This window comes from Stenella coeruleoalba (assembly GCF_951394435.1).
Source record: "Stenella coeruleoalba genome assembly, chromosome: 8".
NCBI lineage: Eukaryota > Metazoa > Chordata > Mammalia > Artiodactyla > Delphinidae > Stenella > Stenella coeruleoalba.
The window spans coordinates 84,176,645-84,192,517 of NC_137154.1; the positions used below are offsets into that span (position 1 = coordinate 84,176,645).

General features: G+C 35.0%; 1 protein-coding gene across 3 annotated transcripts in view; it reads left to right on the forward strand.

The window, feature by feature from the left end:
• Window positions 1-15,873, forward strand: part of CUL5 (cullin 5) — a 97,170-nt gene that overhangs the window by 48,004 nt on the left and 33,293 nt on the right. For 2 of the 3 annotated variants that reach the window (XR_013829359.1, XM_079928931.1), the window contains exon 8: window positions 1,237-1,314. The exons of the other annotated variant lie outside the window; for it this stretch is intronic. Coding sequence is in view for 1 of the 2 variants with exons in the window: in XM_079928931.1 (XP_079785057.1) it covers window positions 1,237-1,314 (78 nt within the window). In the remaining variant the exon portion in view is untranslated. The remainder of the gene's footprint in view (window positions 1-1,236; window positions 1,315-15,873) is intronic. 3 annotated transcript variants of the gene reach the window in all.

Here is a 15,873-nt window from a genome sequence, read left to right on the forward strand (position 1 = left end):
GTTGTGAGGGAAAAAAGATGAGTTTAATTAGAGGGATTTGAATATTTTGAATTGATTGGTGGGCCTATACCTCCTGGATGGGGATGTTGTAAGTTTGTAAGATAGAGTTGTTCTTCTATTCTTGTACTCTATTTTATACATCTTAGTTGTATCATATTTATAGTAAACTTAAAGAAGTTCAACTATAGAGGTCCAACTAATACAGTGAATAAGAGAGAGCAAGAAAAAGAGAATGAGAAAGGTAGAGATAAATAAATACACATGAAAACTTGTATAGAACAGTTAAGTCTCCCTTTCTACTTTAAAATACACACACACATTTTGGGAAAAACTTGAAATAGAAGATGTGAATTTGTGCTTCCATGGATACCAAGTGTGAACATCTTACCAAGCTGAATGATTCTAGAGTTTAAAGATAAGTTTTTGTTTTGTTTCAACAAAGACCCTAAGTGCAATATAATGTGCTTGCAAAGAAATTGTGCCTTATTGGGGAAGTAAGAGGTCTGTTTGTATGGTTTGTTTTGATTTTCTGCTTATTTTTCTTAAATCAACTATTTTGATTGATACAGAAAAGTTACAAAAGTTACAAAAATCTCAAGTGTGAGTTATCACAAAGTGAACATACCTGTGAAATTACCAGAAAAAGAATTATCAGCAAGTAAGAAACATTCCATCATGCTCCCTCCACAGTATTATTACCATCTTTTTTTTCCCAAAGGTTATCACTTTCCTATCTCTTAAGAACATAGATTAATATTAATCAGTGACCACTATATAGTCTGTACAGGAAAATTTGGTGCAGAGAAGACATTAAGCATGAAAACTATAGAATTAATTGTAACATTGGGAATTTAAGGTTTAATGCAGATACACTACTGTATTATATACCTTACTGAGCTAAGGCCATTATACTATATACATAATATTTGTTATATATTTGTTAATTTACAGTTTCTGTTTCCAAAGAGAAATGGTGTGTTAAAGTGAAGTATGTTGTAATGGAAGGAACAGTAAACCAAAAAATCACCAAGTCCGGGGTTCTAATTTAATATGCATAAAGTATGAACAGTATTATTTGAATAGTTACTAAGAAAAGTGACTTCCATAATTGAAAATTATTCGGAGCAGACTTACTGCCCTAAATTCTGTCTTACAGGAATTATCAGCCATTAGAACATGCTATGCTATATCTTAATGCTTTATTGATAATAGTTTTCATCTCTCCTTACCTATTAGGCTATTACTAGTGGAAAACAATTACCTATCAGCTCATATGGGGCTACACAGTGTTGCACACCAGAATTTAATATTAAAGTATGTACATTTTCGACATTTGTGTTTTCTCTGAAAATTAGGAAATTATTATGATTTATCACTTACCTTTTTTGAATGTTGTAAGTCTTGATCTTAATCTTCTAAACCTGATTACTTTTCAATATCCTAGGAAAACAAATTCCTGGACCAGTGTTCTGTATAATAGAGCAAGTCTCACCTAAGTAGTACCCAGTTGTGAGGCCAGGCCTAATACAGGCCAAATATACATTTCAAGTAATGTTCATATAGTGCTTAGCAGCTTACTGAATTCCCTTCCTTGTTTATAAGAGTTTTATTTTGTTCTTTTGGGTATTCTAAACATCTGATTATATCTTTGTAACATTAATATCTCTTATTTCCTTCAGTTGATTAAATCTGTTAATGATTTATTTTAGGAAAATGTTAATAATATTGGGGATCCTTGTCTTCTTTCAATGTTTGATAGGAGTGCTTCTAAATGGTGCTTCTAAAGCACCATTAAGCATGATGCTTCTTTCTAGCATGATGTATGCATTTTATGATGCTAAGAAAGTACTTATTTTTCTTTTATTAAGAATATTATCAGGAATTATCTACCTTAGCCCTAAAGCCATCTTATTTTATGGAGAATCATTAGAAGCATTTCCATGAAGATAATAAACAAGGCAAGGACACCCACTATTTCTACTTCTATTGAACAGCGCATTAGAAGTATTAGCCCATGCAGTTAAACTACAGAAATCAATTAGAGGCATAGAATGGGTAAGCCAAAAGGAAAACTGTCTCATTTTAGAGATGATATGATAGTACTTTGTCTGGAAAACTCCACAGTTGATGATAAAACTCAAACAGTAAAGTAATTCAGGGAAGTGGCAGGATATAAAATTAACATACAAATATCAGTCTTCATATACACAAATAATAAACAGAAGATATAAGGTTAGGGCAAACCTTACTTATAGTAGCAACAAAGAAAATTAAATACTTGGGAAAAGTCTAGTAAGAAATGTGTGAAACCTGTAAGAGGAAACGTTTTAGACACTCCAAAGACACGGATGTAGACTTGAAAAAATGGAGAGATATCTCTTATTCTTAAATTCTATGACTTGAAATGGTACAGATATCAGTTCTTCTCTAAATTAATTTATATATTTCCTGTAATTCCAATAAAAATACCAACAACTATTTATTGAAATTAGACAAGTTGAAAAAAAGTTCATGTGGAAAAATAAACATGTAAGAATGGCCAGGAAAACACTGGAAAATAAAAACTTAGAAGAGAACTAGCCCTACCAGACATAAAACATACTATATAAATTCTCTGTAATTAAGTGGTGTGGTATAACAATAGAAGAAACAAAAAGAAGATGAAATGAACAGAGAAGAACTACAAAAACAACTGGAAAACAGGTAATAAAAGGGCCTAAGTAAACACATACCAATAATTACTCTATATGTCAGTGGACTAAATGCACTGATCAAAAGACATAGGGAGGGATGGGATTTCCCTGGTGGCGTAGTGGTTAATAATCAGCCTGCTGGTGCAAGGGACATGGGTTTGAGCTCTGGTCCAGTAGGATCCCACATGCTATGGAGCAACTAAGCCCATGTGCCACAACTACTGAGGCTGTGAGCCACAACAATTGAGCCCACCTGCCACAACTACTGAAACCTGTATGTCTAGAGCCCATGCTCTGCAACAAGAGAAGCCACTGCAATGAGAAGCCTGCACACTGCAACAAAGAGTAGCCCCTGCTCACTGCAACTAGAGAAAGCCCGTGTGCAGCAACTAAGACCCAACACAGCCATAAATAAATTTAAAAAAAAATAGGCTAATTGTATTACAAAACAAGACCCTTCAGTATGCTGGCTACAAGAGACTCCCTTTAGGATGAAGGGCACACAAACTGAAAGTAGGTATGGGATAAGTTATTTCATGCAAACAGAAACGATAAGAAAGCAGGGGTAGCAATACTCATTTCAGAAAAAATTAAAACAAAGATCGTGATGAATCACAAAGAAGGGCAGTATATAATGATAAAGGAATTGATACAAGAAGAGGATATTATACTTGTTAACATATGTGCACCCAATCCAGGAACATCTAAGTATAAAGTAAATACTAACAGATATAAAGGGATAGATTGACAGTTAATACAGTAATAGTAGGACCCCACTGACATCAGTGGACACGTCATCCAGACAAACAATACGGCAGCAAAGATCCTGAATGACAGAATAGATGAGTTGGATTTAATTGTTGTCAACAGGACATTCCATCAAAAAAAAAAGGGCAGAATAAACATTCTTTTCAAGTGCACATGGAACACTTTCTAGGATAGGTCACATACTAGGTCACAAAACAAGACTTAACAAATTTAAGAGGATAGAAATTATATCAAGAGTTTTTTCTAATCACAACAGTGTGAAACTAGAAATCAACCATAGAAAGAAAAGTGGGAAAATAACAAATATGTGGAGACTAAACAACCTGCTGCTAAAAATCCAGTGAGTCAATGATGAAACTCAAAGAGGAAATCAGAAAATACATCTGGACAAATGAAAATGGAAACACTGCTTTCCAAAATCTATCTGATGCAGCAAAGCAGTTCTAAGAGGGACATTCATAGCAACTTCAGGCCTTCCTCAAGAAACAAGAAAAATCTCAAAGAACGTAACCTAATACCTAAAAGAAATAGAAAAAGAAGAGCAAACAAAGCCTAAAGTCAGGAGAAGGAAAGAAATAATAAAGATCATAGAGAAAAAAAATAAAGATTAAAAAAACCAAAAGAAAAGATTATTAAAACCAAGAGCTGTTTTTTTGAAAAGATAAACAAAATTGATAAATCTTCATCCAGGCTCACAAAGAAGAAACCGATAGGATCCGAATAAACAAAATAAGAAGTGAAAGAGAAAGAACAACTGATACCACAGAGATAAAAAAATAAATCAATTGAAGAGGAGGGAACACTCTCAGATTGATTCTATGAGGCCTAATACCAATAGCAAACAAAGACACTACAAGAATAGAAAATTAGAGGCCAATATCTTTCATGAATACAAATGCAAAAATCCTCAACAAAATATTAGCAAATCGAATACAACAATGTGTAAAAAGGATCATACACCATGATCAAATTGGATTCATTTCCGTGTCACAAGGATGGTTCGGCATATGCAAATCAGTGTGATACACCACATTAAAGAAAGGAAAGATAAAAATCACAGTATCATCTCAGTAGATGCAGAAAAAACATTTGAAAAAATTCAACATCTGTTCATAGTAAAAACTCTTATCAAAGTGGGTGTAGAGGGAACATAACAAAGGCCATTTAGTACTGGCCTCAGTCAGCATAGTACTCCATGGTGAAAAGCTGCAAGGTTACCCACTAAATTCAGGAACAAGATAAGGATGCCCATTCTAGCTGCTTCTATTTAACCTAGTTGGAAGTCCTAGCCACAGCAGTAAGACAAGAAAAAGAAAAGGTACCCAAATTTAAAGGGAAGAGGTAAAGTTGTCACTGTTTGCAGATGACATGATACTCTGTATAGAGAACCATAATGTCTCCGCCCCAGAACTGTTAGAACTAAGAAATGAATTCAGCAAGGTTGCAGAATACAAGATTAATGTATTTCTATTTCTGTTGAATTTCTATACACTAATAATGAAATATCAGAGAATTTAAAAACCAATCTCATTTAAAATTACATCAAAAAATGTAAATACCTAGGAATAAACTTAACCAAGGAGATTAAAGGCATATACTCTGAGAACTATAAACCATTGATGAAGGAAATTGAAGATGATTCGAAGAAGTGGAATGATATCCCATGCTTGCTTGGATTGGAAGAATTAATATTTTGAAAATGGCCATACTACCCAAAGCAATCTACAGATTTACTGCAATCCTTATTCAAAATACCTGTGACATTTTTCACAGAACTAGTACAAATAATCCTAAAATTTACATGGGACCACAAAAGACCCCGAATTGCCAAAGCAATCCGACACTGTCTTCAACAAGTGGTGTCTGGGGAAACTATATAGCTATGTGTAAAACAATGAGATTAGAACATTCCCTCACACGTATACAAAAATAAGTTCAAAGTAATTTAAAAACATAAATGTAAGACCTGAAACCATAAAACTCCTAGAAGAGAATATATTCAGGACACTTTGTCATAAATCGTAACAATATTTTCTTGGATGAGTCTCCCAAGGCAGAAGAAATGAAAGCAAAAATAAACAAATGGGGCCTAATTAAACTTAAAAGCTTTTGCACAGCAAAGGAAACTATCAAGAAAACAAAAACAATCTGGGAGAAAATATTTACAAATGATGCAGCCGACAGGGATTAACAAGGATTTGTTAATATCCAAAATGTAGGAACAGTTCATAAAACTCAATATCAGAAAAAGAAACAACCCAATCAAAAAATGGGCAGAAGACCTGAATAGATATTTCTCCAAAGAAGGCATAGAGATGGCTAAAAGGCATATGAAAAGATGTTCAACATTGCTAATTATTAGAGAAATGCAAATCAAAATAACACTGATGTACCACGTCACACCTGTCAGAATGGCTATCATCAAAAAGTTCACAAATAACAACTGTTGGAGAGGATGTGGAGAAAAGGGTACTCATGTACACTGTTGTTGGGAATGCAAGTTGGTGCAGCCACTATGGAGAACAGTATGGAGGTTCCTTAAAAAACTGAAAATAGAGTTACTATACTATCCAGCAATCCCACTCCTGGTTATGTATCCGGAAAAGATGAAAACTCTTAATTCGAAAGGTTACATGCACCCCAATGTTCATAGCAGTGCTATTTGTAATAGCCAAGACATGGAAGCCACCCAGGTACCCGTCAACAGATGATTGGATTAAGATGTGGGGTGTATGTGTACACACACACACAAACACACACACAATGGAATATTAGCCATAAAAAAGAATGAAATATTGCCATTTGCAGCAACATGGATGGACCTAGAGATCATTATGCTTAATGAAATAAATCAGACAGAGAAAGACATGCACAGTATGGCATCACATGTGGAATCTAAACGATACAAATATGCAAAACAGAAACAGAGTCACAGATATAGAAAGCAAACTTGTGGTTACCAAAGGGGCAAGGGAAGAGGGGAGAGATAAATTAGGGGTATGGGATTAACAGATACAAACTACTGTATATAAAATAGATAAGCGGGCTTCCCTGGTGGCGCAGTGGTTGAGAGTCCGCCTGCCGATGCAGGGGATGTGGGTTCGTGCCCCAGTCCGGGAAGATCCCACATGCCGTGGAGTGGCTGGACCTGTGAGCCATGGCCGCTGAGCCTGTGCTCCGCAACGGGAGAGGCCACAACTGTGAGAGGCCCGTGTACCGCAAAAAAAAAAAAAAAAAGCAAGGATATACTGTATAGTGCAGGAAATTTTATCTATTACCTTATAATAACTATAATGGAGTATAGTCTGCAAAAATACTGAATCACTATGCTGTATACCTAACTGTACACCTATCTGAAAGTAGTACAATATTTTAAATCAACTATGAATTGGTTTCAATAAAAATACATAAATTAAAAAAAATAGTGTGATATTGACCCACGAATAGATAGTAGACTAGTGGAATGGTATAGAAAGTGCAGAATTATATATGACAAAGGTTGCATGTCAAATCAGTGGCGGTAAAGATGGACTTTTTAAAAAATGGTGATGGGATGACTCAGCAGATACTTGGAAAAAGATCTTTAGATCTGTATTTTACACCATTCAGAAAAATAAACCCCAAATAGATCAGGGATCTACATGTTAAAAATGGAATCATACAAGTACTAGAAGAATTCCTCTTTAACTTTGGCGTAGAGAGAGGGTTTTTTTTATGACTCAGAGTTCAGAGTCAGTAAAAGAAAAGACTGACAAATGTGACTATACAGTAAAAAATTTGCAATCTTAAAAGTTCTCATAAGAAAATAAAATTTTTAACTACGTAGTTATGTATGTATGTTAACTGGACTTAATTGTGGTGACTTAATTCACAGTGTATACAATTATCTATTATGTTGCACACCTTAAACTAATGTTATATGGCAATTATACCTCAATAAAAATAAATTAAAATAATTTTAAAAATTAAAAAGTATGTAATTGCAAAAAGCACAATCAGCAAAGTTAAAAATCAGCTCACAACCTGGGAAAAAGTATTTGAAATATATGTCACAGACAAAAGCCCAATATCCCTACTATATAAAGTTCTACTATACAAAGAACTTTTAAAAATTGGGGAACAAAAAATGATAAATATCTGGTAGAAAAACGTTGGAAAAAAGATGCAGATATATACTTAATACTGGCCATCATACATGAAAAATGTTCAGAGTTTTAGAGAAGAATTCTCTAAAAATGTGGAGGGAAATTGACGATCACTATTAGGTACGATCACACTAATAGTTGTTGCAGACAAGCTCCACTAATGGACACTAAAATCAGTGGCCAAAGGTTTGAGGTAGAATTGACAGTTTCAGAGTATCTTCCTCAAGATATTTGGTAAGGGAAAAATAGTTACTACGATGGAGAAACCCAAAAAACACTTATCTTAATCAAGTGATCAAGGTTAACATAACCAGTAATGGGACATATTGATATTATGTACCCCTTCATATGATACACTAAGAAGAGTACAAAATCATTTCTGTTGTATTCTTGTCAAAAATCAGTACTCTTATTCTAATGAGAAAATTTTAGAGAATCCCTATTTTTGGGGCAGTGTACAAAATAACTGGCTACTATTCTTTAAAAGTGTCAAGATCCTATGTAAGGAGGCAAAAGACCTGTATGCAGAAAACTGTAGGATACTGATGAAAGAAACCAAAATGACACAAACAGATGGCGAGATACACCAAGTTCTTGGATTGGAAGAATTAATATTGTGAAAATGACTATACTGCCCAAAGCAATCTACAGATTCAGTGCAATCCCTATCAAATTACCAATGGCATTTTTCACAGAGCTAGAACAAAAAATTTTGCAATTTGTGTGGAAACACAAAAGACCCTGAATAGCCAAAGCAGTCTTGAGAAAGAAAAACGGAGCTGGAGGAATCAGGCTCCCTGACCTCAGACTATACTACAAAGCTACAGTGATCAAGACAGTATGTTACTGGCCCAAAAACAGAAATATAGATCCACGGAGCAGGATATAAAGCCCAGATATAAACCCACGCACCTATGGTCACCTAATCTATGACAAAGGAGGCAAAAATATATAATACAATGGAGAAAAGACAGCCTCTTCAATAAGTGGTGCTGGGAAAACTGGACATGTAAAGGAATGAAATTAGAACATTCCCTAACACCACACACAAAAATAAACTCAAAATTGATTAAAGACCTAAATGTAAAGCCAGACACTATAAAACTCTTAAAGGAAAACATAGGCAGAACACTCTGACATAAATTGAAGTGAGATCTTTTTTGACCCACCTCCTAGAGTAATGGAAATAAAAACAAAAAATAAACAAATGGAACCTAATTAAAAGCTTTTGCACAACAAAGGAAACCATAAACAAGACAAAGAGACAACCCTCAGAATGGGAGAAAATATTTGCAAACAAAGCAGCTTACAAAGGATTAATCTCCAAAATATACAGGCAGCTCATGAAGCTCAATATCAAAAAAACGACCTAATCAAAAAATGGGTGGAAGACCTAAATAGAAATTTCTCCAAAAAACATACAGATGGCATGTGGAAAGATGCTCAACATCATGAATTAGTAGAGAAATGCAAATCAAAGCTACAATGAGGTATCACCTCATACGGGTCAGAATGGCCATCATCAAAAAATCTACAAACAAATGCTGGAGAGCATGTGGAGAAAAGGGACCCCTCATGCACTGTTGGTAGGAATGTAAATTGATACAGCCATGTAAATGGAAAACAGTATGGAGTTCCCTTAAAAAACTAAAAATAAAACTAGCATATGACCCAGCAATCCCGCTACTGGGCATATACCCAGGGAAAACCATAATTCAAAAAGACACATGCACCCCTATGTTCTCAGCAGCACTATTTACAATAGCCAGGACATGGAAGCAAACATAAATGTCCATCAACAGAGGAACGGGTAAAGAAGATATGGTACGTGTATACAATGGAATATTACTCAGCCGTAAAAAGGAATGAAATTGGGTCATTTGTAGAGATGTGAATGGACCTAGAGACTGTCATACAGAGTGAAGTCAGAAAAACAAATATCGTATATTAACGTACGTATGTGGAATCTAGAAAAATGGTGTAGATGAAATCTGTTTGCAAAGCAGAAATAGAGACACAGAGGTAGAGAACTATTGTATGGATACCAAGAGGGAAAGAGGAGGATGGGAGGAACTGGGAGATTGGGTTTGACATATACCCTATTGATACTGTGTATAAAATAAATAACTAATGAGAACATATTGTACAGCACAGGGAACTCTACTTAATGCACTGTGGTGACCTAAATGGGAAGGAAATCCAAAAAAAGAGGGAATATATGTATATGTATAGCTGGTTCATTTTGCTGTATAGTAGAAACTAACAGAACATTGTAAGGCAACTATATGCCAATAAAAATTAAATGTGTCCGGATCATAGCACACACACACGGACCAAGAAATTGTCACAGATTGGAGGAGACTAGGAAAACTAACAACAAAATGTAATCTGGGTTTGTAGATAGCATCCTGGAATAGGAAAGACTGGTGAATTTTCTAATAAGGTCTGTAGTTAAATAATATTGTACTAATATTATTTTCCTGGTTTTGATAGTTGTGCTGTAGTTATGTAAAAAGTTACCATTATGGGAAATAGGGTGATGGATGTATAGGTACTCTCTGCTATTTTTACAACTTTTATGTAAGGCTAAAATCAAAATAAAATGTAAAAAAATAAAGAATATTGTGAAGAATGCCTTTATTATTTGGGAAGCATCAGTGGAGATGATCATGTGGCATTTTCCTCCGTTGAACTAATTCAGGAAATCACATTAACAGAGTTCCTAACATAATAGCATTCTTTCATTTTAGGATAGAACAGAAAGTCCCCCTGTCTTTTTTTTTTGGCCACACTGTGCAGCATGTGGGATCCTAGTTCCCTAACCAGGGATTGAACCCGTGCCCCCTGCAATGGAAGTGTGGAGTCTTAACAACTGGACCTCCAGGGAAGTCCCAAAGTCCCATTTTTAATGGATAAAAATTTATACCCCAAAGGGATTTTGACATATACTATATATAGCCAATAAAAGTTACTCTCAAGATATTTCTGTTTTTTATATATAAAATGTTTAAATGTTTGGTTTAGCATGTAATAACAATATTTTTAGGATCCTTTTATAGATTTATCCTAATTCAACTTTCATTTGGATTTGCTTGTTGTCAATACAGCAGATTCTAATAGAGATGAATTGAAGAAAAGTGAGTTATGCTGTTTGGATAGGGTAATATATTGATATTTTGAACTGAAATCTCTAGGCCAGAGATTTTCAATGAAGATAGTATCTACCTCCAGAGAGTGTTACTGAAATTTGTGGAGGCTTTTTTTTTTTGGTTGTCACAATGATTGATTTTTAGTGAATGGAGTCCAGGAATGCTACATGTCTCACAGTGCTCAGACTGTCCCACATAAATAAGAATTAGCCCATATCCCAAAAATAATATTCAGTGCTCCCGTAGCCACTCATGTAAATGAAAATCTTGTTTACACTTAGATATCTGAGTCTAGAATTTAATTTCATTTTACTTTTAAACCAGAACATTTTTGCATGATATTAGTAATACACTTCATTTTCTAGGTATGTTGTTGTGTAAATTGAGCAATGAAAATATATTTTTTGTTTGGAATCTTAAATTTTTTTCACTGTTGGAAATTTATATCATCTATAGTGATACTGCTCATGGTATCTGTGTCACCAATGAACTTGTGTTAAATTGAGGTCAGGACCATGAATGCTGCCAGTTTGTCCCTCCAGTTTGTGACCTGAGAGGAGTCTTGTTCCACCGGTTTTAATTAGCCTAGCTCTAATTGGCCTAGCTTGGGTTGAGTGCCCAAACTTGGATCAAATGCTTTGTGTGTGTGTCTTTGTACACATGTGCAAGCATGCTTGAGTTGTCAATGTGTTTGTAGTAGGTATGATATAGTAATACTTGACTCATCCAGAAGATAACCCTTTTAGCAACTTTAGCTACTTGCAGTTCAGTGGAGAACTTAAACAGTAAGTTAGGCCAAGAGTTCTGAGCAGCTGCATTGCATTAGGTGTCTGACAGGCCCAGTCTTCAACTTTTGCTTATAGGAGAACAACTTAGCCCCACCCAGATCCAGCTTAGCCCCAACACAATTCTAATGAGCTTGATTATCACTGGATGGGCCTCTAGCAAATGAGCACCGTATATTAGTAAAACCAGGTAAGAGGCTTCAGAGCTGTGCTGCTTGAAGAGGCATTATTGACAGAAAAGTGACACGTAACAGTAAGAAAAGAATGAGAAAAAATATTTTTAAAAATTACTTAAAATTTTTTTTCTGTGGCTATTAGTATTTTAGGTGATAGTCCTGTATAGCTTGGTTTTACCTGAAGGCAGTCATTTATTGTGCACCTAAACTATGTCAGGCCTTGTGCTAGTGGGGATAAGAACGTAGAACGGGTTCCTATCTTCAAAGTAACACTAGAATAAAATGGATTGTTTATACAGTGGAATAATGGAATAGAGAGTGAAATGGTGATGGCAGGTCTTCATTTCTTCTCATTGACCAGAGCTCTGATAGGGAAGCAGTGTATTACACTGGTTAGGGACATACATGTTGGAAGAAGATGAGGATTTGAATTCCATTGTCATTTTACCAGCTGTGTGCCCTTTGTCAATTTCTTCAACCTTTGTAATCCTTGTTTTCCTAACTGTAAAGTGGGGTGATACCCACTTGTGTTTAATGAACTACTATATCAAAACATTAAGTGCTGTGCCTGGCATGGTAGTTTTTACTGTTAGGGCTGTGGTTTACAGACGTTGCTTACTGATTCTCAGAGAGATAGACACTATTTTGCTACCTGTGCAAAATATTGATAAAAAATGGAATTAGCAACAAGGTCACAAGTCATAAGTTGTTAACATTAAAGTAAGTAAAGTACTTGTTAACCTTCAGTATTTAAGTATATTAAGGGTGGTATTTAAAAAGTCAGGGTGAGTCTAACTGACTGCATTGGTCTATGTAGAGAGTTACTTGTATAACTAGTTGAGAAGTGAAGCAAGAAACACTGGTTATAAAGGTTTAAAAAAACCTTTTAAAAAAAAAAGAAGTTAATTTTGAGAATAGCCTACCACACATGGAATAAATGAATTCTTGAATACATAACCATATCCATGTATGGTTAGAGACCTGATAATGATAAAGTAGAATCTTAAGGTGGAGTAATCTAGGATGATTTTTAATTCAACTCCTCTATTTTATAGCTAAGGCAAAAGCAAATTATAACTTACAGGGAATTACATAACTAACAAAAATCAGAACTGTTCCTATTGTTTTTATTAAACTTCAGTGAAGTAGCATTGTGCAAATTGAATATCACTAAAAAAAGACTCTAGTACATCAGTTAGCCTACCTATCCCACCTTTCTCATCTTCACAGAGCTATGCATTCATTCATTCAACAAATACTGAGTGCCTGCTGTGTTTTATGGCAGGCATCATCTTTGAAGAGTTTTGCTATAAAGGAAGGTAAAACATCAACCACATTGATAGTTAAAGTGTTTCACCTTGCAGACCTCTGGGGAGATTGCTATGGATTTAGAAGTTGTGCTCATCTCAGGCAAAATACAGGAGTTGATGACATATGGCAAAAAGTTTTTTTCTTCACGGAAGCTAGCAAAAGGAGACAGAAAGGGAATACAAGGTGAGAGAGATGGTTTATCACTATCCTTTCCATTCAAGACGTATTTTTCAAATAACAAGTATATACTCAGGGTTGACTCTGTATGTAGAACTTTGGTAAATGATGGGGAGAAAAATACAAAAGAGGAATAACATGGTCCCTGCCCTCAAGAAACTGACCCTCTTGTTAAGACAAGACTCTTTGGAGATAAGGAGAGAACTCTATCAAGCAACCTCCCTTTCTTCTTTTTGCCTACATAAAATAGTTTTCTAAAGGATTTTCAATACACAGGGATCTATACCATGATTCTTCTCTTTATTTTTATTTATTTATTTATTTATTTTTTGCGGTACGCGGGCCTCTCACTGTTGTGGCCTCTCCGTTGCGGAGCACAGGCTCCGGACGCACAGGCTCAGCGGCCATGGCTCACGGGCCCAGCCGCTCCGCGGCATATGGGATCTTCCCAGACCGGGGCACGAACCCGTGTCCCCTGCATCGGCAGGCAGACTCTCAACCACTGTGCCACCAGGGAAGCCCTTCTCTTTATTTTTTAAAAAAATATTTGTTATGAAACTTTTCAAATATTTTCAGAAGTAGAGAAAATAGTATAATGAACCCCACCCTCCAAACCTAGCCAGCAACAATGATCATCATTTTGTCATACTTGCTTGGTTGATCCTTTTTTTCTTTTCTTTCCTTTCCTTTTTCCCCTTTCCTCCTTTCCTATCCTTTCTTTTCCTTCCCTTCCCTTTCCTTCTTTTATTTTTTTTAAATTAAAAAAAAAATTTTTTTTTTGGCCAGGCTGTGCAACTTGCAGGATCTTAGTTCCCTGATTAGGGATTGAACCTGGGCCCTGGCAGTGAAAATGTCAAGTCCTAACCACTGGACTTTCAGGGAATTCCATCTTTTCTTTCTTTTCTCTCTTTCTTCCTTTCCTCTAGCATTTAAAGAAGTTATGATGTACATTTTTACTCTAAACACTTCTATATTATAACATTACTTTTATTGCCTGTATATATTTTATCATATATATGTACTATAATATACCTAACTACTTCTCTAATGATGGGAATTTTCATTATTATTTGTTATTATTATGGTTTTTTTTAATAAATAGTACTTCCTGGAATGTATTTACATGTTTATATCTTATATCCTGATATATTTTTAAAATCTTTATGTATACATCTTTCTTACATGTGGCATTCTATTAGAATGGAATTTCCTGGAAATGAGATTGCTGAAGCAAAGGGTATGCACCTTTTACAGATTGCTATATAAGACCAAACTGATTTTCAGAAATGTTGTAATTCTGATTCCCATTAACAATATACGTGTTTATCTTTGCTGATCTGGGTTTTTTCGGTCTATTAATTTTGCCAATTTCCCAGTGTCATAGATTTTAAAATATTTTTTAACGTGCATTTAAAAATTACTAGGGGACTTCCTGGCAGTCCAGTGGTTAAGACTCTGCGCTTCCAATGCACGGGGTGCGGGTTCGATCGCTGGTTGGGGAACTAAGATCCCACATGCTGCATGGTGCAGCCCCCCCCCCAAAATGCTAATGAGGCTGGGTATCTTTATTTTTTTAGGATTGACATTAATTGTTTAATTCAAGGGAATATCCATCTGCTAGTTCCTATCATTAAGAACATTGGATTTTCCACTACTTTATTCTTATTATGGACCATTTGTATTTCTTCTTTTGTGAGTTGAGGCTACTCTTTCATTATTTTACTTCTTTATTCAAAAAACCATAGTATCTTGATTTCCTATCTCTGATTTTCAAGGCCCTTCATAATTTGGCCATAACTTATTTTTCTAACTTAATACTGTCCAGTAGGAGTCATTCTACCCAATAAGGAATATTTTCTTATTCATATACCTCATTCTATTCGTTTTTTTCTTGGATTCATTCTTTTTAAGTAATGTTTTACATTTCTTTTCTGCCTATTCAAATCCTTCAGAATTCTTAAAGCCCATCTTGCGAGTCTCCCCAAATACTCTAGCCTTCATCCATTTCCTGTTATTTGAATTCCCACTGTACCAATTGTTTCTACAACTTGATTTAGTAGCAAATTATAGGCTACTTTGTTGTGTTATTTATCAAGCACCAAATGTGTTGAGTCCATGAATATATAGCTGGATGGAACACAGTCTCTGTCCTTGTGAAGTTTATTTATAGTGTAGTAATAATGTGTTTATTTCCATCTCTTTGCTTTATTGGTGAAATTGAACTTTTCATATACCTCTGTTATGTATGAAGTATGCACACATTTTAGATACACTATAGTTACATATCCCAAACTGGATTGTAAGAGCATTGAGTGTATAAACCATGTTTTATCTTCTCTATTCCTTACAACACTTAACTCATTTCTGAGCACATAGCCATTACTAAGTATATACTTGCTCTCTTAATGTAGTATCAAAAGTTGTAGGCTTGGAGTCACATACCTGGCCTCATATTACAGCTCAAGACCTTATGAACTAATTGTGTAACATTTGTAAGTTACTTAGCCTCTGTAAGCTTGTTTCCTCATATGTTAAATATCTGCTTCATAAGGTTTTCATGAGTTAAATGACATATGGGTTAATCAGATAATGTATGTAAAGCATTTACAGAGTAGGTGCTCATTAAAAGATATTTGTTATTATAATAACTTGTTTAACCTTTCAAGCTA